The sequence below is a fragment of the Stomoxys calcitrans genome, chromosome 1 (assembly GCF_963082655.1).
Source record: "Stomoxys calcitrans chromosome 1, idStoCalc2.1, whole genome shotgun sequence".
NCBI classification, from domain to species: Eukaryota; Metazoa; Arthropoda; class Insecta; order Diptera; family Muscidae; genus Stomoxys; species Stomoxys calcitrans.
The window spans coordinates 220,966,839-220,993,011 of record NC_081552.1 but is presented as its reverse complement, the minus strand read 5'-3'; the positions used below and the strand labels follow the sequence as shown (position 1 = coordinate 220,993,011).

At 39.7% G+C, this 26,173-nt stretch overlaps 4 protein-coding genes across 4 annotated transcripts in view; 3 read left to right on the top strand and 1 right to left on the bottom strand.

The window, feature by feature from the left end:
• LOC106084671 (elongation factor-like GTPase 1) overlaps positions 1-26,173 on the top strand; it is a 605,724-nt gene that overhangs the window by 394,631 nt on the left and 184,920 nt on the right. The gene's annotated exons all lie outside the window — the stretch shown is intronic.
• On the top strand, positions 5,348-6,119 carry LOC106091327 (uncharacterized). The gene is made up of 2 exons (XM_013257811.2): positions 5,348-5,454; positions 5,525-6,119. Exons 1-2 carry the CDS (start codon positions 5,404-5,406, stop codon positions 6,095-6,097), a joined length of 624 nt encoding a protein of 207 aa, XP_013113265.2. The 5' UTR covers positions 5,348-5,403; the 3' UTR covers positions 6,098-6,119.
• On the bottom strand, positions 17,489-18,342 carry LOC106091325 (uncharacterized). The gene is made up of 2 exons (XM_013257810.2): positions 18,203-18,342; positions 17,489-18,134 (listed from the first exon to the last, which is right to left on the bottom strand). The coding sequence occupies exons 1-2, from the start codon at positions 18,248-18,250 to the stop codon at positions 17,604-17,606; spliced, it is 579 nt and encodes a 192-aa protein (XP_013113264.2). The 5' UTR covers positions 18,251-18,342; the 3' UTR covers positions 17,489-17,603.
• LOC106091328 (uncharacterized) lies at positions 23,205-23,956 on the top strand. Its single transcript, XM_013257812.2, has 2 exons — positions 23,205-23,336; positions 23,402-23,956. Exons 1-2 carry the CDS (start codon positions 23,262-23,264, stop codon positions 23,915-23,917), a joined length of 591 nt encoding a protein of 196 aa, XP_013113266.2. The 5' UTR covers positions 23,205-23,261; the 3' UTR covers positions 23,918-23,956.

Here is a 26,173-nt window from a genome sequence, read left to right as displayed (position 1 = left end):
CGATTGGTATGAAATTTTGCACGACGTGTTTTGTTATGATATCCAACAACTGTGCCAAGTGTGGTTCAAATTGGTCTATAACCTGATATAGCTGCCATATAAACCGATATTGGGTCTTGACTTCTTGAGCCTCTAGAGGGCGCAATTCTCATCCGATTTGACTGAAATTTTGCACATAGTGTTTCAGTATCACTGCTAACAACTGTCCTAAGTATGGTTCAATTCGGTCCATTACCTGGTATAGCTGTCATATAAACCGATCTTGAGTCTTCTTGAGCCTCTAGAGTGCGCAATTCTTATCTGATTAGAATGAAATTTTGCACCACGTGTTTTGTTATGATATCCAACAACTGTGCCTAGTATGGTTCAAATCGGTCCATAACCTGATGTAGCTGCCATATAAACCGATCTTCGGTCTTGACTTCTTGAGCCTCTAGAGAGCGCAATTCTTATCCGATTTGCCTGATATTTTGTACGACGGATCCTCTCATGACCATCAACATACGTGTTTATTATGGTCTGAATCGGTCTATAGCCCAATACAGCTCCCATATAAATCGATCCCTCTATTTCACTTTTTGAGCTCCCAAAAGGCGCAATTCTTATTCGAATTGGCTGACATTTTACACAGGTCTCCAACATATAATTTAATTGTGATCCAAACCGGATCATATCTTGATATCGCTCTAATAGCAGAGCAAATCTTTTCTTATATCATTTTTTGCCTAAGAAGCGATGCCGGAAAAAGAACTGACAAATGCGCTCCATGGTGGAGGGTATATAAGATTCGGCCCGGACGAACTTAGCACGCTTTTACTTGTTTGTTGTATTGGTTATCTACATTCAGAATCATATTTCAAAACTACCACTTGGGATACCACAGTTTTAAAGATCCGTAGGTTCTTCTGTTCCCATCCCAATTTGAGGGTTAAAAGTGGACTCTACTGCCAAATGCCTTTTATTGCTGTTCTATTCTATTGGGTTGCCCAAAAAGTAATTGCGGATTTTTCATATAGTCGGCGTTGACAAATTTTTTCACAGCTTGTGACTCTGTAATTGCATTCTTTCTTCTGTTAGTTATCAGCTGTTACTTTTAGCTTGCTTTAGAAAAAAAGTGTAAAAAAAGGTTTTTTGATTAAAATTCATTCTAAGTTTTATTAAAAATGCATTTACTTTCTTTTAAAAAATTCGCAATTACTTTTTTGGCAACCCAATATCTTTTATTTTTAATTCCTTTTTTTTTTTTGAAAGGGGGAATCCTCAGACACCAATGAATAAATTTGTATGTCAGATTTATACTCTACTTTTAAATAACTTTCATTTGATACCCATATTACCCAAAGCGGTGAAAGAGTCCTGCTGGGGGTTTTTTTTAGGGGTGGGGGACCCCCCCAAACACTTTTGATGAAATTCGGATACCAATTTCGTACTCTTCTCTTAAATACCTTTCATTTGATACCCATATTGTCCTAATCGGTAAACATGTCCATCCGGGTGGGTTTTGGGATGGGGCGTCCCTCCAGGTTATTTCGTGTATTTGGGGTACCATAAGGTGGCATACAAAATATCACTTAAATCGGTGCACGCATCTCCGATGTCTGGCATTTTTGAAAATTGGGGTATGGAGAGACCCTCCCCCATATCCCCCTTCGGATATCAAAAAATTGAGTACCCTATTTTCACCGGGGGCCCAAACTCTCCCATCTGTGAAAATTTCATGAAAATCGGTTCAGTCGTTTTTGAGACTATGTGGAACAGACAAACAAACTAACAATCAAACAAACAAACAAAGCGCAACAATTTAATTTTTATATAACAAAGATATAATAGATCGATGGATATAGATATAACCGATAAGGGCCGATCCGCCGTTTTGCCTGAAAAAGGCCAATTTATTTCCCAATTTCGTCTATCCTTCCCGAATATTTGATTAATGGTAAAGTGATTATAAAATTTAGCAGAAAAGAACATAATGCGCTTTTAATTCCAATTAATTTATTTAAATTTAAGCGATTATTCAATATTCCCAATAGTTTTTTTATAGCCCAGTACTTTTTGTCATGAAATTGTTTATATTACTCATCATATTCGATAGCAATATTCAATTCATTCATTCAACGTTTCATTCAACAAAATTTCACAACAATACCTCTTGCCCAGCCTATCCTATTGAGACTTTATTTAGCTGCTTGTGTAGTGGCATCAGCCAATTTTTTGTTACCTGTAAAACCACAGTAAGATGAGTTATTTTAGTTTTTGTTCTTTCTTGGGAAAAAGTATAGCTCAATGCGTCATCCAGTTGATTTTAGCCGAGTGTTCTAGATACGTGACCCATTGTTTATTTCAATGAGAGTGTGCGATTGAAACTTGCTCTCTTTGAGGTATGTGCTGCACAATGGGCTGCAGTTTGCTAAAATTGAAAATTGTTGCAAGGTGATGAAAGCTACCCCCAAAGGAATTAGTCTGCTGATATAAAATTAAAAATCTTAAAATTTTAAATGAATCCATACAAAATTGTTGAACTTCTAAACATCAATTGAGGTATTTGTTGTACACTATAAAAAAAATAGCAAATTGTAGAAAAGTGGAAAAAATTATATAATATGCTTGCTAAATTGAAAGATAAGATGGAATATAATTTTTTTTACAATATTTATGAAATTTTTAAGCTTTTTCCCCCTCTGTTCTCTAGCTTTGCTCTATGCGTGTAACATGATCTTCCAGATGGCAATACTAGGGTTCCGTCAATCCAAGACTGTGCCATTGGCACCAGTGCCTCGCACTCGACCTCAAGTGTTGTCTCAGGTATACGATCGGAAACCTCTTCCATTCCTTCCAGGTTTCCTATCGTCGCCTCGATTATACATCGATGGTATGACCTGCTCCTATCCTCTAACCATTCTCCTATTGCCTAAAGTCTCATAGCCGCAATGGCTATGACGAAAAACGTCTAAGTGAGTCAGCATGTCCGCTTATGACGCTGAACACCTAGGTTCGAATCCCGGCTGTTACATCAGAAAATCAAATTTCAGCGGTGGTTATCCCCTCCTAATGCTGGCGACATTTGTGAGGTACTATGCTATGTTAAATCTTCTGCCCAAAGAGGTGTCGCACTGTGGCACGCTATTCGGACTCGGTTCTAATAATGAGGACCATTTTCATTGAGATTAAAATTTGAATCGGATAGCACGGATAATTAAAAAGGTTATTGACCGATTTGGACCGTACTAAGCACAGTTATTGATAATTGTTCAACGTGCAAAATTTCAATGAAATCGAACAAAATTTGCGGCTTTTAAGGGCTCAAGAAGACAAATCGGGAGATCGGTTTATATGGGAGCTATATCAGGTTATAGACCGATTTAAACCATACTTGACACGTATGTTGAAGGTCATAGGAGAAGCTGTTGTACAAAATTTCAGCATAATCGGCTAATAAATACGCCCTCTAGAGGCTCAAGAAGTCAAGATCCCAGATCGGTTTATGTGGCAGCTATATCAGGTTATGGACCGATTTGAACCATACTTAACACAGTTGTTGGAAGTGTTAGCGAAACACGTCATGCCAAATTTCAGCCAAATTGGCTAGGAACTGCGCCCTCTAGAGTGTCAAGAAGTCAAGACCCCAGATCGGTTTATATGGCAACTATATCAGGCTATGGACCAATTTGAACCATACTTAGCACAGTTGTTGGAAGTCATAGCGAAACACGTCATGCCAAATTTCAGCCAAATTGGCTAGGAACTGCGCCCTCTAGAGTGTCAAGAAGTCAAGATCCCAGATCGGTTTATGTAACAGCTATATCAGGTTATGGACCGATTTGAACCATACTTAACCCAGTTGTTAGAAGCGTTAGCAAAACACGTCATGCCGAATTTCTGCCAAATCGGATAGGAATTGCGCCCTCTAGAGGCTCAAGAAGTCAAGACCCCAGATCGGTTTATATGGCAACTATATCAGGCTATGGACCGATTTGAACCATACATAGCACAATTGTTGGAAGTGTTAGCGAAACACGTCATGCCGAATTTCTGCCAAATCGGATAGGAATTGCGCCCTTTAGAGGATCAAGAAGTCAAGATTCCAGATCTGTTTACATGACAGTTATATTAGGTTATAGACTGATTTCAACTATACTGAGCACAGTTGTTGGAAATATTAACAAAACACCTCATGCCGAATTTCAGCCAAATCGGATAAGAATTGCGCCCTCTAGTGGCTCAAGAAGTCAAAATCGGTTTATATGGCAGCTATATCAAAGCATGAACCGATATGGCCCATTAACAATCCCAACCGTCCTAAACTAATAAGAAGTGTTTATGCAAAATTTCAGCGTCTAGCCTTACTCCTTCGAAAATTAGCAGACAGACGGACAGACTCTTGGCTAGATCAACTTAGAATGTCATGACGATCGAGAATATATTTACTTTATGGGGTCTTAGATAAATATTTCGAGGAGTTACAAACAGAATGACGAAATTAGTGTACCCCCATCCTATGGTGGAGGGTATAAAAACATAGGGTATTGAAGCAAGTTTTTTCGTTAAACTTTTTTTCAATCGATAAAAAAACTTTTTTTAATCAAAAATTCAAAAGATAAAATTTTTTCACTTTTTTTTACTTCCAAGCTGCATAACTTTTAACTGAATAATCAGATATGGACATTTTTTACGCTATTGTCGTTGTAAATTTTGTCACGAACCGGTGGAGATATTCCATACCTCAAGCGCATTTTTTTGTAAGAGTTTTTGTGCACTATCTAGCAAAAACAAAATGGGACCACAAATGAAGATTTGCCAGCCTGAACAGTTTTTCGAAATGCCGAGTTGACCAATTTTAGGGGCCTGCCAAGAGGCGTCCGCACTACCTAGGGCCTTTGATTTTGATGATGTCGTCAACACCTCCGCTCCAACCAGAGTTATCTCCATACGTTCCCAAATGGCATATTTTTTACTAGTTTTTTTTTCACCCACTGTGGGTCGGGGCGATCCCCTTAGTGTCCCCTTAACCTTAAAAATTGGATACCCAATTCGTATTTTTGGATTACAATAAAAATGCAGCCAAAACTTTGTAAAAATTGTTGAATCATCTACAATACAAGATACGGCTATTTTGATATGAAAGAGGGTTCACTCTCCCTTAAAAAGAAAAGAAATAAACACAAATTGATTTCATTATCTTCTTTAAACATTTTTTACTTTGTTTGCTCTTTTGTTATGTCTCATATTCAACATTTGTTACCATACATCCCACTGTGCCAGATAAGAGCATCATTCACTTACAGCATGTTAAATAAGCAAAGGTTTAAAATTACTCAGAGCGAATGCTTTGTCATAAGTTGTCAGTTTTAAAGCGAATGAACAGTCACAACACAACCAGCCAGTTGAACACTGCAACGGAAAATGGCGCTTAAAAATTTGTTTGTACTTTCTATTGCCGCATTAGTAATTCATGTAAGTTTCTGCATATGAAATCACTATCAAATGCCAGTTTCACTAAAAGCAAGGCCCTTCAAACTTATAGACAAGTTATGCTGCTCCCACTTCAGAACCCTCCCAGCCAAGTTATGTTCCCTTTGAATCACGCAACGTGGATGAGTTAGCCAAATATTTGCTAGACATAACCATCCACAGATATGATGCCAAAGCGCCAATTGTCGAAACTCAAATAAGACATTTTATGGATGCCCTGGATATGTTGATTGCCGAATCAGCCGATGATAGTGTACAGCTTAACAACTACAAGAGAGTGCTGGAGGCCGCCAAGACTACTCTGAAAGCCATAAAGGAAGATTCTGAAAAATGTGGCCTGTATTTGGTCACAATGTCTAAGCTGCATCGTGTCACCAGTCTGGTTGAGGAATTGAAGGGTGCACTTTTGTGGAATTTTTGGACATTATCGAATATTGATGAGAGAACATTGTTTGTCACTCTAGGCCATCATGTGCATAATTTAGAGGAATACAAAAAATCAAAGAAGTTCTTCGCAGAAAATTCACAACTTGCCACAGAAGCCAAAGAGAAGGCTGAACAATTTGTCAATGAAAATTGTCCCAATTATAAATCGCATTATACAGACGCAGCCATATCTCATTAAAGTGATTCATATGAAAAAAAAAAATTAAAACAGTGTTTGAAACCTGAAAGGTATAATTTAAAAGAAAATCAAAGCTATTTTCATATTAAAGAACGAAAAGTGAAAAATGGTTAAAAATGGAACCCGGTCACAAAATTTCTACCTATGCTCTTAAAATTTAATATCTTCAGATCTGCCATTGTTGTAAGGGTACTTGTATGTTGTATCTTCATTATACCCTCCACCATAAGCTGGCGGTATACTTATTTCGTCATTCCGTCTGTAACACCTCGATACATTCGTCTAAGACCCCATAAGGGTCGTTGATCGTGCCATTTTAAGGCGATCTTGCCATATCCATCCGTCTGTCCGGCGAAAGCACACTAACTTTCGAAGTAGTAAATCTAGGCGCTTGAAATTTTGCACAAATACTTTTTATTTGTGTTGGGATTGTAATTGGGCATATCGGTCCACTTTTGATATAGCTGACATATAAACCGATCTTGGATCTTGATTTCTTGAGTCACTACAGGGCCTAATTCTCATTCGATTTGGCTGAAATTTAGCAGGAAGTGTTTTGGTATGACTTCCAGTAACTGTGCTAAGTATGGTACAAATCGGTTAATAACCTGATATAGCTGCCATATAAACCGATCTTGGAACTTGACTTCTTGAGCCTCTAGAGGGCGCAATTCTTATCCCGTTTGGCTGAAGTTTTCAATGACTTGTTTTGGTATGACTTCCAACAACTGTGCTAAGTATGGTTCAAATCGGTTTATATCCTGATATAGACGCCATATAAACCGTTCTTGGAACTAAAGGGCGCAATTCTTATCCGCGCCCAATTTTTATGGCTGCTATATAAGCGGACCTATAGCTCAATCTGAACAGAAAGTACCAAATGGTACCAAAATGTACGAATTTTTAATAGAGTAATTAGTCGCCCATCATATATATCTTAGTTATACCTATATGCCAAATTCTGGACCTATAGCTCTATCTGAGCATAAAGTACAAAAAAGTATACATTTTGGTACCAAAATGTAGGAATTTTGAATAGATCATTTATTCATCCATCATTTATTTCTTAGTTGTACCAGTATGCCAAATTTCGGACCTCTAGCTCCATCTTTAAAAAATGGGTACCATATAGTACCAATTTTGGTTCCCAAATGTTCGAAAAAATTTCAGACCTCTAGGTCCATCTGCACTGAAAGTACAAAACGGTACCAAATGGTGCGAACAAATCAGCATTAGGATGCGAACAAGTCAGCGTTAGGATGCGAACAAGTCAGTGTTAGGATGCGGACGAGTCGTGTTTGGATGCAAACGAATCAGAGTAACGACAAGTCATCATCGGGATGTGGACGAGCCTCCATAGGATGTGGATGAGCCTCGTTAGGATGTGAACGAATCAGCTTTAGGATGTGAACAAGTTATTGGTGGGACGCAGACGAGTTACGTTAGTATGCAACACCGTATGGTACAAAAACAATACCAGATGGTATGGATGAAACATAAAATGGTTAGGACTGTGTGGTACTAGCCTTATTACCGAATTGGTATTGGTTTCAATACCAATCTATTATTGGTTTTAGCACCAGTCCATTATTGGTTTTAGTACCAAACCTTTATTGATTATTCCACCCCTAATGAACTAAACAAAGAAACTATTGAAAATAGTTTTAATCTAATTTTATTTCGATTATTTTTGTTTGTTACACCATGACCAACCACAATGCTTTATATTCGTCAATTGATTCTATATCCATTGATCCCTTAAAGTGGTTTTTATATAAATATACCAACATAACATCTTTTTTCACGCAAAACTATCATGTTGTTGATGTAGGATGTCTTTAGAATTTGTACAATTTTCATTTTCAATAGCACTTCTGGCGCGATGACAAGAATACAAATGTGACGCTGCCAATTCTTAATATCGTTCATTGTCGGGTATTGAATTGATACCAAACGGTATTAAAAGTCTTTGCCAATGACGCGAACAAAATAATACCAGACGGTATTAGCAAAGTACCGTCATTTGTCTAACAGTGCACTCGGTCGGATAGATTCGATATTCGGTAAATTTCTTCGGCATTCGGACAGGTCGAAACTGTTCAACTTTTTGGCTGTTAAGGATTCGGCTAGTATTCTGATTGTCTGATATTCGGTTGTCTTCCGGCAGAAGGCTTTTTTTTATGCGTCCACCATTGGTCTCACCGCTGTAGTCTGGAATAATAAGAGCAGATTTAGGGGAGGGGGTATGTAATGTGGTCTGGATGCGAACGAATCAGAGATAGGATGCGATCAAGTCAGCGTCATGATGCGGAAGAGCCGCGTTAGGATGAGAATAAATCCGCGTTAGGTGCGGACGAGTCGCGTTAGGATGCAAACGAATCAGAATTAGTATGCGAACCCATTATCGGTGAGACGCCGATGAGTTACGTTAGGATGTGAACAAATCAGCATTAGGATGCGAACGAGTTGCGTAAGGATGCTGAGGAGCCGCGTTAGGATGCAAACAAATCAGCATTTGGATGCAAATAATTCATCGGTGGGATGCAGACGAGTTACGTTAGGACGCAGTCTAGTCGCGTTAGGATGCGGACAAGTCGCGTTAGGATGCGAAAGAATCGTTAGGATGCAGACGAGTCGCGTGAGGATGCTAACGGATTGTGTTAGTTGGTGATGAAATCCTTAGGGACTTTCTGACTGCGGACTATGCCACACGTCTTACTAACATTAAGTAGCAATTGCAACATGAATCAAGTGAGAATTATATAGCACCTATGCAATACTAATCTTGCCATACCGTTTGTAACACCTCCAAATATTGATCTTCGACCCTGAAAATTATATATTTTCTTGATCGTCTTGCATTCAAAGTTCATCCATGTGTCGCAATTAAGACAGCTGTCGAACGAATAAAGATATCCGCTTGAAGTTTTACATAGAGACTTCTTACTGATGCCATTGAAATTTGTTAGTGACCCATATTTCTGAACTATATTTCCAAATTTGACATCATATCTTAAAATTCATAACAAATGATGGGAACCATTGACGAAAACTTGCCGGAGTCTTCATATCACAACCAATTTATATTATCTGGAAAGATAACACCCATATCAGTTTTTTAAGCTAAAAAAGACTTTTTGGCCTATCTGCTTGTACCAATTTCAAATAATGTAAAAATAAACTCAAATAATGATGCAATATCAAAATTTTATGTTATTATTTATCTGATTGGTGTGATGTAGAGCATCTTCAATTCAAGTTACAATTCCGATTGATTTTAACAAAACAAAGCCCAGTCAACTTTTCAGTGGTGTCAGCTGACATAGCCATTTAAAATATCCGTTTAAAGTTGACAGCCAAAAAGTACTTTGTGACCCACCTTTGTTGAAATAAACTAAACGAATAAACGAAGAATGGGAAAAAATTGGACCACCATAATGATGACAACTCCCGAAATCCATTTATGGGCCATGATTTGTGAATCTGCGTCTACAAGGCAGCATATGCAATGATTAATGTTTAGAAAAGTCCAAGACGACACTGATTGAAAAAGCTCTCACCCCAATACCGAAAGGTGATGAATTGTACTACAGCTGGCATGATCCACAGCCAAACTGTGAATTTAAAGTTAGTGGGAGACTAAAACACATTATCTTCAGATGTTCAGTAAAGGTCAAATGCAACATCATTTTCATATTTGCCCATGCCCCATTAGAAGGCAAAGACGTTCAGACCAGCAATATGTGAGAACATACCACTTCTTTCCCTATCATGATTTTAAAATCATGCAAGAGGATTTTACTGCTAAAATGGGAAGGAAAAATGAATATCTTTGGTCCAACGATTATAAGAACCAGACTCTACGAAAAGACGTCCGAAAAAAATACTTGAGGCTAACTGACGTGGCAGTGTCATAGTACTTTTAGTACCAGATTTTATCTGTCGCAGATTTTACCTTCCTAAAATTCTGTGCCCCAATTCAAAAGCGAACAACGCAATTGAGCATATTATGATAGATGTAAAGCATTCATCCAGTGTTAAGGATGTATGCCCGATCCAAGGAGCGAACGCCGATTCGGATTATTATCATGCTGCAGTGAAGGTTCTCACCCCTCTAAGCGTAGCGAGAAACGTACGTAGCTGGACGTGGAAAAGCTTCAAACTCAACAGCAGCCACGGCGTACTCCACTCGTAATATAGCGGCCAATAACAAACATATTCGGTCTCCGAGGTATATGTACGTAATTCAAAGACAACAACATCTGGACTCACAGGATCCTGAATTTAACTCCCTTTGCGTTAAATTCGGGATTGGAACACATATACTGCACATAGGATTTCTATATAGAAGTCCAAAGGGAGGCTGCCATGAAGGGCTTTGACTGATTCCATTACAAATATTTTGGAGTATTTTCTGGCCAGTGAAATCGTTATCGCTGGGAACTGCAATGTCCACAACTACTCCTGTCTTTCCCATTCGAGCCATACGACTCCTGAGGGCCAATACGTTGAGCTTTCCGCTGAACCTAATGGTTTGGCGCAACCAGTAAACGAACCGACACATATCGAATGTGTCCAAGGGCACCCCAAAAATAATACTTTTGACCTTCTCTTGACTTCACACCCAAAGTATGAAGTTAATACTTTTGCACCTCTTGGTAACTCAGATCACTGCATTGTTTCAGCATCTTTTTCGTATTCTGCTCTTTGTACTGTTTCCTCCCCAGACCCGAAGCGGTCAATATTTTTATACGAAAACGCACGTTGGGCTAATGGATTCTTTCAGCATTTTAATTGAAAACTACTTTTTCGATATCGAAAGAGGTGACACTCAGGAACTGGCGCTTGGATAAAAATGCCAATACTGAACTGCTGCGCAAGCAGGCAAAATCTTCGTGTGCCAAAGTTCTTAGGCGCTAAAAATTTCTTTACGAAAAGCGCCTATGTACTAAAGTTCTTCGAGGAAGTAAGAGCTTTGGGTCGTTCGTGGAATGGATAAAGAGTAGTTCTTCATCTATCCCAACTTTTGTTAGGGATGATCAAACGTTCCCTGATCCGGTTGATTAGGCTAATCTTTTGGCTGATATATTTGCAGGGAACTTTTCCCTGCCGGACAGCAATCAACCACTCCCCTCAATCAAAAATGTATCTGGCCCCAAATATTTTTTCGAACTCGTGGAGTTGAAAGGGTTCATGAGAATCTAGACTTAAATAAATCCCCGGGTTATGATGGCACATCAACACTTGCCTTGCGCAAGTGTCCTTCGGCGCTTACTCGTCATTACGCAACCTTGCCTACTGTGCGGAAGTCTTCCCGGCGCATTGAAAGGTTGCGAACGTTCAGCGAAAAATCCTGCGAATTACCGGCCAATTGCGATATGCTCCGCTCTCTCCAAGGTTACGAAGAGCATGGTTAATCACCATCTTGTGAGGTATTGAAAGTCTAATGCCTTTTTTGGCGACCAACAGTAGGGGTTCCGCAGAAATCGCTCTACGGGCAATCTCATGGCATTTCTGTCGCAACGTTAGAGTAGCTCAATCTACCAGTTTGGTGAGCTTAAGTTTGTGGCTCTGGATATCTCCAAGGTATTTGATAAGGTTTGGCAAGATGCATTACTATGAAAGGTTGTCACATTTGGTGTCGGTAATGGCTTCGTTCGATTTATTTCGAGCTTTCTCAGAGATCGCACTATACGAGTCGTTATAGATGGGTTCTCATCCAATGAGCATAAAATGACCGCAGGTATACCGCAGGGCTCTGTCCTTTTTCCTTCTCTTTTTCTTATTTTCATCAACGATCTGTTCTAGGATTACTTCACTTCTTCTGATCTTCATAACAACTATACCACTTCCATAAGGCCGAAAATGGAGTGCAACTCAAAATCGTCCCTGGAGTTTCTAGATCGCGTACAGAGCAGAGCGATTACGTTGATTGGGAACAGTAGGGTATCCAACTGTATTGCCTCCCTTGAATATCGTCGCTATGTGGGTTGTTTGACGCTGTTCTATCGGTACTTTTATGGTGTGCGTTCATCTGATATTCGTCTTCTGATTCCTGATGTAGGGATGTTTGTGAGATATACTAGACATTCCAAGAACTCACTCCCGTTTGTAATTGATTGGCCATCGGACAATGCGTTAGAGAGAGATTTCTTATTTTGCTCCGAAATATACATACTTTGTAGATTCGGAAATGGACATTTCGATGTCTTGCAAACGGAATGACTATATGAATATACCCCCAATCCTATCCTATGGTGGTGGGTAAAAGAAAAAAAAAAACTAGACTCCATAGAGCAAAGGAGTTGCTACGCTTGCATGAAGGTGGGTAATTTCAGTACACAATATCTCTGACGAGAAATTTTTTCCCAACTGAGCAATATTTAAACTCCCAAAATGATGGTGTTTACTTAACCGGGCACCTACGACAATGGTTAACGAAAGTAGTTTCCCTTCTCACGTGGTGGTTTGTGGAGCTATGATTGCCATTGACCGCCATCGTATTCATCGAGCCTGGCTTTAAAGTCGATGCAACTTATAATAAGGAAAACCATTTTAGGAAACTACTTTGGAGCCATGGATACCCACACATTCCTTCAGTAGGCCATGGACATACCAAAAAGACTTGGAACCGTCACATAATGCACATATATACTAAGGATGGCTAAAAATCATCCGCACTGTGGTTATCCTATTCGCCAGATCCCAATCGAATTGACTTTTCTATTTAGGACATTTTAGAGAGCAAGGTTAGGTTTAATGGGTTGTTCACTGGTTGGCTCATTGTGATACCGTAGAAAGAAGGAGAAGAAGAAGATGTGAGACCTCGGCCCATATCCAGAGGTTATACACAAATAACAGTAGCAAAAGCCCTATCTCTTACGCAAACACTTTTGTGCCTTTGTTGGATCCTCTGTCACTCTCTGTCGGAATCATCCGTACCTCCCAGAGGTACGTTCACAAGATCACCCATATCGCACAAAAACCGCCTCTTCAGAAAAGGGAGCCTGCGTCCCTGCAGATCCTGACATGTTAAGAGCAAGTGCTCGTTAGTCTGCTCCTCATCCTAATCAAGACAACTTCTGCCGAAGTCATTGTGTGGTTTTCCCATTTGGCACAGCTTCCGGTTATGACCCCTGTTAAGATACTCTACTTTACTTTACTTTAATTGGCTATGACAGAATATTTGTTCCACTAGCCGAACGTAGAATAGCGTTCCAAGCGCCTCGATCTTCTGCGCTCATTCTAAAATCTCTGACACCAAGTTTCGCGGTGTCTCCCACAACTTGATCTTTCCATCGGGCTTTTGGTCTTCAAAAAACTTCTTTGCTGGATCTTCTTCATCCATTCTGACAACATGACCTAGCCAACGCAGCCGTTGTATTTAGATGCGTGTAACTATGCTATCGTCGTCATAGAGCTCGCGGTTCATACGTCGCCTATATTCCCGGTTAACGCAAACTGGTCCATATATTTTACGAAGAATCTTTCTCTCAAATACTCCAAGCACTGCCTCATCTGCTTTCACAAGTACCCATGCTTCAGATACTCTGTGACCTCTTATCGAACACCAGTAACTCCTTCGTCCTCCATCCGTGGTAAGTATGGTTTAAATCGGCCTACAACCCGATGTAGCTCCCCCGAGAGTAACGACTTCATCCTCCATCCGTGGTGCGTATGGTCTAAATCGGCCTACAACCCGATAAACCTTCCCCGCCATGCACCCTATGGCACAGTGTCCTGTTATGAGACCTGTTAAGGTACTCATCGACCTCTTATCGAAAGCCAGCAACTCCCTCGTCCTCCTTCGGTCGATGCTAGACCAGAGCGCCCTGGCAGTGCGGCAACCATCCCCTCTTGCCATCGATGCCGCTCTGGCCATCTCATCTACTATGTGCAGTAGCTCGTCAAATGGCACGTCGGCAAAACCGCCCGGCGCAGACGACCCCTCTTGGCCCACTCGTCCGCCCCCTCATTTTCTGGAATTCCCTCATATCTGGGAACCCATTTCAACGTCACATCGTAGACCCGGAGCCTATCCAGGGACTTCTTACAACTGAGGTCGAGGTGCGACCTCACCATACTCGAACACAAAGACCATGAACGACGCCTCATAAATCCTGAGGTTTGATATTGGTAAATCCCTTAACAGAATTTCTCTTGCGGCTACAGTCATGACACAGACCTCTGCCTGAAAGACCGCACACTCGTCCAGCAGTCTCAGAGACATATCAGTGAAGATCGAGATTTTATCTTCCTCAAACACAGCATTCACCGTCCATTTATTTCTTCCGGAAAAACGAATGCTGAATGTGTTTATCCCAATCGCTACCGGTGCCAGGTAGTCGGACAGCTTCCTCAGTCTACTCTACGCATACATAACATGTAAAAAGGAACTGTGAGCGTAACTGACCTCCTTCGGCATACCAAGCTCCCTCAGCCTATGCGCGACCTTGGCGGCGCACATCCGAATATAGGCCTCAATGGGCTGCATATCTAGCATCGCTTCCATAACTGGCAGCATCGCTTCAACAACTGGCCGCATTGCTTCCACAACTGGCAGCATCGCTTCCACGTGCAGGTACCGTTGTGACTCCGATACAGGCCAGTCTTTGGAATTTCTCGAATTCGTTCGCATAAGCGATTATCTTCGTGGCAACTCCACCGAAATCCAACGGGATTTCATTTATCACGAGGTTCCACAGAATCCACACAATCTCCCAGGATCGCATTAATAATCTTGCTACAAAGCATATTACAAACCATACCACAGAACGAAATTGGGTGAATCCCCGTGCGGTCCAATGCGGAGACTATTGATCCTATCTTCACTTTATTGAACAGGACCGGCCGACTTAAATGGCCGGAAAATGAGGCATGCGTGTTGTAGGCCGCTAAATTTTTTCGGCGTCAGTCTCTTTCTCGCCTTGAGGTCTTTCAGTCTTTCCAATGTTTTGAGCAAAAACGATGAAAGACAAATGGGTCCATAATCCTTTCGTCCTACAGTTGCTTATTTTTCCCGCCTAGGGTATAAATATCACCATGACATTCCTCCATGCCCTTGGCATGTAGGATAATACCGGTCTCGCCCGGAAAAACCGTTCTAGCCAAGGTGACTCCAAAGGACTTCTGCAGCAATGTCACTCACACTTTCTTCTCCTCGTCAACGATTTCCCCGATGAGGTCATCCGTCAATGCCGCATATGTAGATGTTGCAGTGCATCTTAATCGCCAACCTCTTCGTGGCCGCCTGGAAAATGCGTCAGAATTTCCAGCGTCTCCAGACAACTCTCGGTGTAAGTCCCGTCCTACTTCCTCAGGAAGCTAGGCGTGCTAGGATCCTTCGAAAGCGCAACCTAGATGCCTCACTAGTTCTTTACAATTTTCCACAAAATTTTGCCCAGAAACTCGTCTTCGCCCTCCTCGTCTCTTTATTGAACTTGCAACGGGCCTCACAATATTCGTCCTGGCTCTCTGCCGTGTTCTCTCTTTGGCCTTATTGAAAAGCATCCTGTTCCCCAGTCTGAGTACCTTCAGCTTCGTTGACCACCACAACTGGCTGGCTTTACGCGGCGGAACATGCCTACAAAAAGACCTCGTTCAGGCAGTCCATGACAAGACCCAATGCGGCCTTGTCATGTATAGCTTCCGTGTATCTTCGTCCATTTTCGAAAATTATATACTAATTTTTGAAACGATTTTGCACGAGGAGTTCTCTTATAAGTCTTGACATTATTGGCGAATTTCATCGAAATCGGTTCAGATTTGGATATAGCTCCCATATATATGTTCGTCCGATTTGTACTAAAATTGCAATTATATCGTCATTTGTAAACAGATTCTCACGAAATTTTGCACCAGCGATTCTCTTATAACTCTCGAAATTATTGGTGAATTTAATCGAAATCGGTTCAGATTTATATATAGCTCCCATATATATGTTCGTCCGATTTGTACTAAAATTGCAATTATATCGTTTTTTGTAAACCGATTCTCTCGAAATTTTGCACGAGGGATATTCTTATAAGTCTTGACATTGTTGGTAAATTTTATAGAAATCGGTTCAGATTTGGATATAGCTTCCATATATATGTTCGTCCGATTTGGACTAAAATTCCAAATATATCGTCATTTGTAAAGAGATTCTCACAAAATTTTGTACGAGGGGTCCACTTATAAGTCTCGACATTTTTGGGTTACTTCATCGAAATCGGTTCAGATTTAGATATAGCTCCCATATATATGTTCGTCCGTTTTAGACTAAAATTGCAATTATATCAGTATTTGTAAACCGATTCTCACTAAATTTTGCGCGAGAGGTTCTCTTATAAGTCTCGACTTTATTGGTGAATTTAATCGAAATCGGTTCAGATTTAGATATAGCTTCCATATATATGTTCATCCGATTTACACTAAAATTGCAATTATATCGTCATTTGTAAACCGATTCTCTCGAAATTTTGCACGAGGGGTTTTCTAATAAGTCTTGACATTGTTGGTAAATTTCATAGAAATCGGTTCAGATTTGGATATAGCTCCCATATATATGTTCGTCCGATTAGGGCTAAAATTGCAATTATATCGTCATTTGTGAACCGATTCTCACGAAATTTTGCACTAGTGATTTTCTTATAGCTCTCGAAATTATTCGTGAATTTCATGGAAATCGGTTCAGGCTTGGATATAGCTTCCATATATATGTTCGTCCGATTTGGACTAAAATTGCAAATATATCGTCATTTGTAAAGAGATTCTCACAAAATTTTGTACGAGGGGTTCTCTTATAAGTCTCGACATTTTTGGGTTATTTCATCGAAATCGGTTCAGATTTAGTTATAGCTCCCATATATATGTTCATCCGATTTGGACTAAAATTGAAATTATATCGTCAGTTGTAAACCAATTCTCACGAAATTTTGCACGAGGGGTTCTCTTATAACTCTCCAAATAATTGGTGTATTTCATGGAAATCGGATCAGATTTAGATATAGCTCCCTTATATATGTTCGTCCGATTTCAACTAGTATTGTAATAATTTGGTCATTTGTTAACCGATTCTCACGAAAATTGGCAAAAAGGATTCCCTTATGACTCCCGGTATTGCTAATGAATTTAATATAAATCGGTTCAGATTTAGATATAGCTCCCAAATATATGTATCTCCCGATTTTCACTTTTAAGGCCTTTGCTAACCCTTTTATCAATCGATCTTCTCAAAATTTGCACCACGATTTACTCTATGGCTCCTGGAGTATGTACGGATTTTGATCGAAATTTAAATTTAAGCAAATTTTTAATTCGACGACTTCTCAGCCTGCATATGCAATGTGGTGTAGGGTATCAAAAGGTCAGCTTCACCCGACTATAGCCCATCCTTACTTGTGTTTTTTTTTTTAAATATTCAACTTTATTCTTTTTTTTTTTGTATAAATATTCAACTTCACAAAGTCTCTCTATCAGCCAACTTCACAGTTTGCCAGTTTTTTCTATCCTAAAAACACACTCACTAATGTATTTCATTCATAAAAATACCCAAATTACACTTTTGATTTGCCTTACGGGTGTACTTTTCATCATATTCCAACTGTAGGCTACGATTGTCACGGGTAAATTTACGTATGACATCATGTGTTGCCTCAGCACTCTTCTCATAGGCTTCCAGCTGATCGACAAACATTTTGAAATGATTGTACCAGTGTATGGCCACATCCTCATTGTTGGTGGCCAAAATGACACGAGAAATGACGGGCGACATAAACTGGAATACATTGCGTACACCGCATTGGAATTTGTGACGCTTGAATAGATCCATGTATTTTTCGGTGAAATCTTGGGCTCTTGTATAGATTTGTAATTTTTTACTATCGCCATCGGAGACTTTGTTCTTGGCCAATTTGATTTGTTCCAGCATTTCGTCCAACTCATCTTCCATGGGCTGAGCTCGGTTATCGAAATAATAGAATTTATTTGTCAGAACATAGTCGACCAGTTCATCGGTGGTGGCTGGTGTTAGCATTGACACTGAAGCAGCTGTGGTCTGAGTAATTTAAGGAAATCTTATTTTATTTGAGGAAATGTCAATGGAAATTCGTTGTTGTAACACACCTGCTGCCCCATTATTACGGCGATTAAAATGATTGTCCACATTTTCATTTTTTTCCAAATCTTTTTCTTTTCCTATTTTGAGACGTATCTATGGCTGGGCGCAATGACAAACGTACACTGTTCTAGTCTAGATTTTGTTTTCAATTTTGAAGTCCACAAGTTTTCTTTTAATTATACATCGCCTGCATCGTGTATTGTAGCATTTTTTATTTGTTTTTCTGCTTTGATTAATTTAATAAACTTGAGGAGATGGCCTTGAACGTTGATTCATTTAAGACGCTGCTGTGTTAAAGGCATTGCGAGAGCATCTTTTTAGTTGGGGGATTCTCAAAACAATCAAATCGAGCTATGATGGATGCGTGAGCGAAATGGCGGAATTCATGTTTTCTGCAAAATTTTAATGCGTATTTCCTTAGATTAGTCACTACTTTTAGAGACAGCACCTTCGATACAATCTACAGTGCTTTACACTAGGTTGGAAGTTTTTCCCTAATCATAACGGGTTGTATGTTTCGATGTGAGTTTTTGGAAAAGACAAGTAGTTCGAATGGGTTTACGAACTTTATGCGTTACGACCTTTATGCTAAATAATAACAAACAACGGATGAAATCTTAAGTCCTCGATCCTGATTTGCGAACCTGAGAGGAATATTTTTGGCTCATTTCGCCAAATCATACCAATTTTCAATTTTGTTGAATACTCATAAACTGCCTGCATAAAGTGAAGTGGAATTTTGGAAAAAAAAACCCCAATCTTCTGTTGGATTCCAACTATCAATTTTGTAAATGAAGAAAGTACAATCCGAGGAAATATTAAGATACAGAGTTTTAAATCGATGAAACAACAAAGCCATTTAGCTGATTCTGTAAATTAAAAAAATCTAATGAAGACTCTGAACTCTTTTTCAAAAATCATAACTGATTTTAATCTTATTTTTGATTTAATCACATTGCCTTGGTTTGATTCCACGATATATGGGTAGATTCCACCAAGTCGTACAGCGGATCCATGTGTTTTTCGGGCTCTCCCTCCCTCGCTATATATATATTTGGTAGGTTTTGGGGGTGGGGCGCCCCTCCCATTTTTGTTTATAGGTTACTATAAGAGAGCTCACAAAATTTCGCTTAAATCGCACGATGCATCTCTGAGATCTGGCGTTTCTGAAAATTAGGGTAAGGGGGAGGATCCGCCCTCCTTCAGATATCAAAAAGTAGTACCCTATTTTCACCATGGGATCATTATGCACCATTTGTGAAAATTTCAAGAAAATCGATTCAGCCGCGTCTGAGTCTATAAAGAACACACAAACAAACAAACCTACAAACAAACACAAATTGATTTTTATATATAAGATTGTATAGAATATTGTGTAGGGTATCTGGTCAACATTCCCTATATGGCCCAATCTGGCAACAAAAAGGTTTAGAGGGATGCCAAAACACATTGTTTCAAATTTCATCAAAATCGAATGAAAAATGCTCGTTTTATGGGCTCAATACTCTATTTCGGGAGATCGGTCTATATGACAGCTATTTCCAAATATGGTCCGATCTGGTCGATATTTAACAAAAGGGTTTAGAGGGGTACCGGAATTCTCTGTGCCAAATTTCATCGAAATAGGATGAACAAGTTAAAAGCCGTAAAGTTCGGTCGGGCCGAACTTTGGATACACACCACCTCCGGTATATAAGTAAAATACTTTTCGTGAACATCCTGTAAAAAATGCCTTATGCCTCATAGCAGCTGTATCGAAATTTGTTCCGATTTGATCCAAATAATAAGTACAAGTCATTGTTCAATTGTGTATAACAAACTATTGGTCTTTTTAGTAGCTATATCTAAAAATGAACCGATCTGAACCATATAAGACACGGATGTCGAAAAGCCTAACAAAATCGGTTTATAAATATGCCCATTTATGGGGGCAAGACTTTAAATCGATATATCGATATATATCCAAATCTGGACCGATTTGGGCCAAGTTGCAAAAAATTTTCGTAAAGCCTATCACAACTCACTGTCCCAAATTTCGGCGAAATCGTACAATAAATACGCCTTTTATGGCCCCATAACCTTAAATCGAGAGATTGGTCTATATGGCAGCTATATCCAAATCTGGACCGATCTGGGCCAAATTGAAGAAGGATGTCGAAGGGAATAACACAACTCACTGTCCCAAATTTCAGCAAAATCGTATAATAATAGTGGCTTTTATGGGCGAAAGACCCTAAATCGGCGGATCGGTTTTTATGGCAGCTATATCAAAATCCGGACCGATCTGTGCGATATTGCAGAAATATGTCGAGGGGCTTAACATTACTCACTGTCCCAAATTTCGGCAACATCGGATAATAAATGCGCCTTTTATGGGCCCAAAGTCTTAAATCGAGAGATCGGTCTATATGGCAGCTATATCCAAATCCGGACCGATCTGTGCCATATTGCAGAAGTATGTCTAGGGGCTTAACACAACTCACTGTCCCAAATTTCGTAGAAATCGTACAATAAATACGCCTTTTGTGGCCCCATAACCTTAAATCGAGAGATCGGTCTATATGGCAGCTATATCCAAATCTGGACCGATTTGGGCTAAATTGAACAAGGATGTCGAAGGGCCTAACACAACCCACTGTCCTAAATTTCAGCAAAATCGTATAATAAAAGTGGCTTTTATGGCGGATCGGTCTATATGGCAGCTATATCCAAATCCGGACCGATCTATCCCATATTGCAGAGTATGTCCAGGGGCTTAACACAAATCACTGTCCCGAATTTCGGAGAAATCGTACAATAAATACGCTTTTTATGGTCCCATAACCTTAAATTGAGAGATCGGTCTATATGGCAGCTATATCCAAATCTGGACCGATCTGGGCCAAATTGAATAACGATGTCGAAAGGTCCCACACAACTCACTGTCCCAAATTTCAACAAAATCGGATAATAAATGTGGCTTTTATGGGCCTAAGACCCTAAATTGGCGGATCGGTCTATATGGCAGCTATATCCAAATCTAGACCGATCTGGGCCAAATTGAAGAAGGATGTCGAAGGGAATAACACAACTCACTGTCCCAAATTTCGGCAATATTGGACAATAATTGCACCTTTTATGGGCCCAAGGCCTTAAATCGAGAGATCGGTCTATATGGCAGCCATATCCAAATCTGGACTGATCTGGGCCAAATTGAAAAAGGATATCGAAGGGCCCAACAGAACTCACTGTCCCAAATTTTGGCAAAATCGGATAATGAATGTGGCTTTTATGGGCTTAAGACCCTAAATCGGCCGATCGGTCTTTATGGCAGCTATATCCAAATCCGGACCGATCTGTGCCATATTGCAGAAGTATGTCGAGGAGTTTAACACAACTCACTGTCCCAAATTTCGGCAGCATCGGACAATAAGTGCGCCTTTTATGGGCCCAAAGCTTTTAATCGAGAGATCGGTCTATATGTCAGCTATATATGGGTATGTATGACAGCCATTTATCGAAATATGGTCCGATCTGTACCACATTTGGCAGATATGGTCAGGGGTTAACTGTGCCAAATTTCATCGAATTCGGGTTATAAATGAATCTTTTATGGCCTCAATACCTTATATCGGGAGATCGGATGGTCGGTCTAAGGGCAGCTATATCCAAATATAGTCCGATCCGAACCGCACTTCACAGAAATTAATAGGGGTCTACCAGAACTCACTGTGCCAAATTTCATCGAAATCGGGGGAAAAATTACCCATTTATTGCCTCAAGACCGATCGGTCTATACAGCTGCTATATGGAACAAAAATTCAATTTAATGAGATCAGATGACCAGGTTTATATAGAAAGAACACGAGATCATCAAACATTTTTTGAAAAATTGTTTTATACTCAAGATAGCTGCAAAATTATAAATACCCAGCTTTTGAGTATAAATGGGTAAATACCCGGGTATTGTCCAATTTAACGGATAAATACCTTTTGGGTATTTACCCACCGCCCATCTCTACCCATAACGAAGTAAAGCACTGTTGTAAAGATAATAAAAAACCGCTAAACTCAAAGGTTCAAAGAAGAATTCTGAAACATATAGTGAATTCAAAATGCGGTGGTTTTCGCCTCCTATTGCTGGCAACATTTGTGAGGTACTATGCCATGTAAAACTTCTCTCCAAAGAGGTGTCGCATTGCGGCACGCCGTTCGCCTAAAAAACTTGAATCGGACTGCACTCATTGATATGTGAGAAGTTTGCCCCTGTTCCTTGGTTGAATGTTCATGGGCAAAATTTGTATTTGTAGTGAATTCAAAATAAACGTTATCTATTCAATTGGGGGAGCTTCCTTAAGGTCCATACCTAATTTGATCTATCACAACTTTTCTCCTGTTCAATTGTTCCTTCATTTCGAAGATTTATTTAAAAACCAACTTAATTTTCCATTCATATATTTACTTTCCTCTTCCATTTCAACAATCCATTTCGTAGTTAACGTTCATCACTTTTGTCTGAATAGCTGCTGATAACAATTAATTCCAATCCCACTCACATATACCTACAGATTTTGAAATAAAAGTGATAACTCTTATCAATATTGGCATAAAGGTTTGCCAAAAGTCTATATTGAAGGTCAGCCTAGCATATGATTGGCATATATTTATAATTTGGCATTGTTGTAAATAGACTTTTAATAACATCTGGCATATGGAGGAGCACTGACCAGATGATTTGGGGGTATTCATATTTACATGATGAAGCCAACAGTGAGAGAGATCTAACCAGTAGATGTTTCCATTCTGGGTAAACAGCAATATGTCTGATAGTCATGACATATTGCTGTTGTATACCATGAACAAATGATGAATGAATGAATGAATGTTGCTGCTGTATATAATCAATTTTTGTTTGTATGTCAAGAGATTAAACATGGAAAGGCAAATTAGATTATGATTTGTCTCAATTCAGTGGCGTCACACAATCTAATGTCTGAATGTCTAATGCGAGGCATAAAACGTTGGAATGTGCGCTTCACATGGTAGTGGGATTTTAGCAGCCTTCATAAAATAATCCAACTAGAGATGGAATTGAAAAAATACCCAACAACTCAAATGCGAGTATTTACAATTGTTTTTACATTTGGCATCATCATTAAGGTAAAATGGAGAATTTAACAAAATGAAAAAAATTCCTCATACGTACTCCTTATTCAAAAGTTTAGTTTACTCTCGGCCAACCAGTGGCTTTGGATCCACCCTTAACTGAAGATCCCAAAACCGTTGATGATATTGTAAAATATTTTGTTCAAAACACCAAATTGACTTACGATTATCGATCTCCCGCCATAACTGAAGAGGTGCAGAAAATTCTTCATTATCTGCATGGAAAGAATTCTGAAACGAGAAAAAAGTATCTCAAACTGGAGGGCATGTTGCAACAGTTCCAGGCAAGAATCAAAAAATTCACCAACAATTGTGGCATCAATGATGTACTCATGATCTTGGCTCCTGGCATAGTGCGAGAGTTTACCAACACCAATGATGCAGAGCTCCTGGCATTATCGGAATCCTTTCGCAGTCTGGTGCAAATGAATGAAGTCGATAGGCAGGTGAGAGCTGTTAAGAAAATGGAAGATTTTATGAAAGGCAAACAGCATTCGGATGTGCTGCAGTTTCATACTAAATATGTGGCTTGGGAAAGGGCACACTGTTATGGTGTATCGGTGTGGGATGAGTAATGGTAGGCTTAAGTTAAACATGAAACATAATAAAATTGTTTTTTTCTAAATATTGGTTTCTTTGTAGATGCAACATGTTTTATAGAAAACATGATAAATGTTGTTGAAGTTTTTTTTTATTGGGAATTTCGATTTGTAGTCTGATAATCTTCATTCATTAAAAAAATTGGTTTGTGAAAGTTATCCCTCATTGGTAGAAGCTTACGAACTACAAGCAACTCAATAAAATTGTCAGCATTGGTTTGCTTCATTCAATTCTTCAGGAGACTTGTTTCAAACGCAACTTGCTTGGGATTCACACAACAACCCGCTTCCCTATGTTTAAAGGCATTCAGCCAAAAGCTTGGAAATTTAATCTCAGAAGTCATTCTTGTTTCCTGATGTTACTACTAATGAAGAATGAATATATTGCGATAACCCCAAGCGCAAATAGTCAAATGTAGGGTTGCAGAGTCTTGGAGTCGGACTCGAGAAAAACTATATCGACTCCGACTCCGGACAAAATAAAGAGTAAAGTAATTCTTACATCGTTTAAGGGAATTTGAGAATAGAGCAAAAATTTGCCCAGGAACCGAGCAGGGGCAAACTTATCACACATTAGTAAATGTTTTCCGATTGAAGTAGAGTTTATCAATGATAAGGGGCCTCCTTTTTAAAGCCTAGTCCGAACGGCATGCCAGAGAGCGACATCTCTTTGGAGAGAAGTTTTACATGGCATAGTTCCTCACAAATTTTGCCAGTTTTAGGACGGAAAAACCACCGCTGAAAATGTTTTTCTAATGGTCTCGCCAGGATTCGAAGCCAGGTGTGCAGCGTCATAGGCGGACATGCGAACCTCTGCGCTACGGTGGCATCGCGAAGAATATTGGTTTGAATTACTCTTAATACCAGCGGTTGCATCGAGTCAATATGCGGGAGATGCGGTCAATCTCTTAAGAACATAAGAGTAGACACATTCTTCCTTTGAGACCACAATAGTATTGTGGTCTCACCACCACCAAAGGATGGGGGTTTATTCATGTTGTCATTCCGTTTGCAACACGTCGAAATATCCCTTTTCAGCGTTAAAATCTAAGACGATCTAGTCATGTCCGTCTGTATGTTGAAATCACGCTACAGTCTTTAAAATAGACATATTGAGCTGAAACTTTGCGCAGATTCCTTTTTTTTTTTTTGTCCATAAGCAGGTTAAGTTCGAAGATGGGCCATATCGGACTCTTATCTTGATATAGCCCCCATATAGACCGATCCGCTGATTTGGGGTCTTAGGTCCATAAAAGCCACATTTATTATCCGATTTCGCCGAAATTTGGGACAGTGAGTTATGATAGGCCCTTCTACATCGTTCTTCAATTTGGTTCAGATCACTTAGATCGGTTCAGATTTGGAAAAAGCTGTCATATAGACCGATAGCTCGATTTAAAGTTTTGGGCCCCTAAAAGGTGCATATAGTGTCCGATTTCGCTGAAATTTAGGACAGTGAGTTGTGTTAGGTCCTTCGACAGCCCCCTTAAAGTTGGTCCAGATCGGTACAGATTTGGGTATAGCTGTCATATAGACCGATCCTTTGATATAAGGTTTTGGGCCCATAAAAGTCGCATTTATTGTTCGATTTCGCCGAAATTTGGGACAGTGAGTTGCGTTAGGGCTTTCGACAGCCCTCTTCAATTTGGGTCAGATCGCTTCAGATTTGGATATAGCTGCCATATAGACCGATCTCTCGATTTAAGGTTTTGGACCCACAAAAGTCGCACTTATTGTCCGATTTCGCCGAAATTGTGGACAGTGAGTTGCGTTAGGCTTTTTGGAGTTTTTCTGCAATATGGTACAGATCAGTCCAGATTTGGATATAGCTGCCATATAGACCGATCTCTCTATTTAAGGTTTTGGGCCAATAAAATGTGCATTTATTGTCCAATGTAGCCGATATTTGGGACAATAAGTTGTGAAAGGATCTTCGAGATCCTTCTTCAATTTTACTCAGATCAGTCCAGATTTGGATATAGCTGCCATATAGACCGATCTCTCGATTTAAGGTTTTGGGTCCATAAAAGGCTCATTTATTGTCCGATGTCGCCGAAATTTGGGACAGTGAGTTGCGTTAGGCTGTTTGACAACTTTCTTCCATTTGGCCCAGATCGGTCCAGATTTGGATATAGCTGCCATATAGACCGATCTCTCGATTTAAGGGTTTTGGCCCATAAAAGGCGCATTTATTGTCCGATATCGCCGAAAATTGGGACAGTGAGTTGCGTT

What these genes read in the sequence shown, in the direction of transcription:
- LOC106091327 (XM_013257811.2), top strand. Translation starts at nt 5,404, where the DNA reads ATGGCGCTTAAAAATTTGTTTGTACTTTCTATTGCCGCATTAGTAATT. An exon ending in TTGCCGCATTAGTAATTCAT is followed by an intron (nt 5,455 to 5,524) that starts GTAAGTTTCTGC and finishes TCAAACTTATAG; the next exon opens with ACAAGTTATGCTGCTCCCAC.
- LOC106091325 (XM_013257810.2), bottom strand. Translation starts at nt 18,250, where the DNA reads ATGAAAATGTGGACAATCATTTTAATCGCCGTAATAATGGGGCAGCAG. An exon ending in CCGTAATAATGGGGCAGCAG is followed by an intron (nt 18,135 to 18,202) that starts GTGTGTTACAAC and finishes TAAATTACTCAG; the next exon opens with ACCACAGCTGCTTCAGTGTC.
- LOC106091328 (XM_013257812.2), top strand. Translation starts at nt 23,262, where the DNA reads ATGGAATTGAAAAAATACCCAACAACTCAAATGCGAGTATTTACAATT. An exon ending in CATTTGGCATCATCATTAAG is followed by an intron (nt 23,337 to 23,401) that starts GTAAAATGGAGA and finishes TCAAAAGTTTAG; the next exon opens with TTTACTCTCGGCCAACCAGT.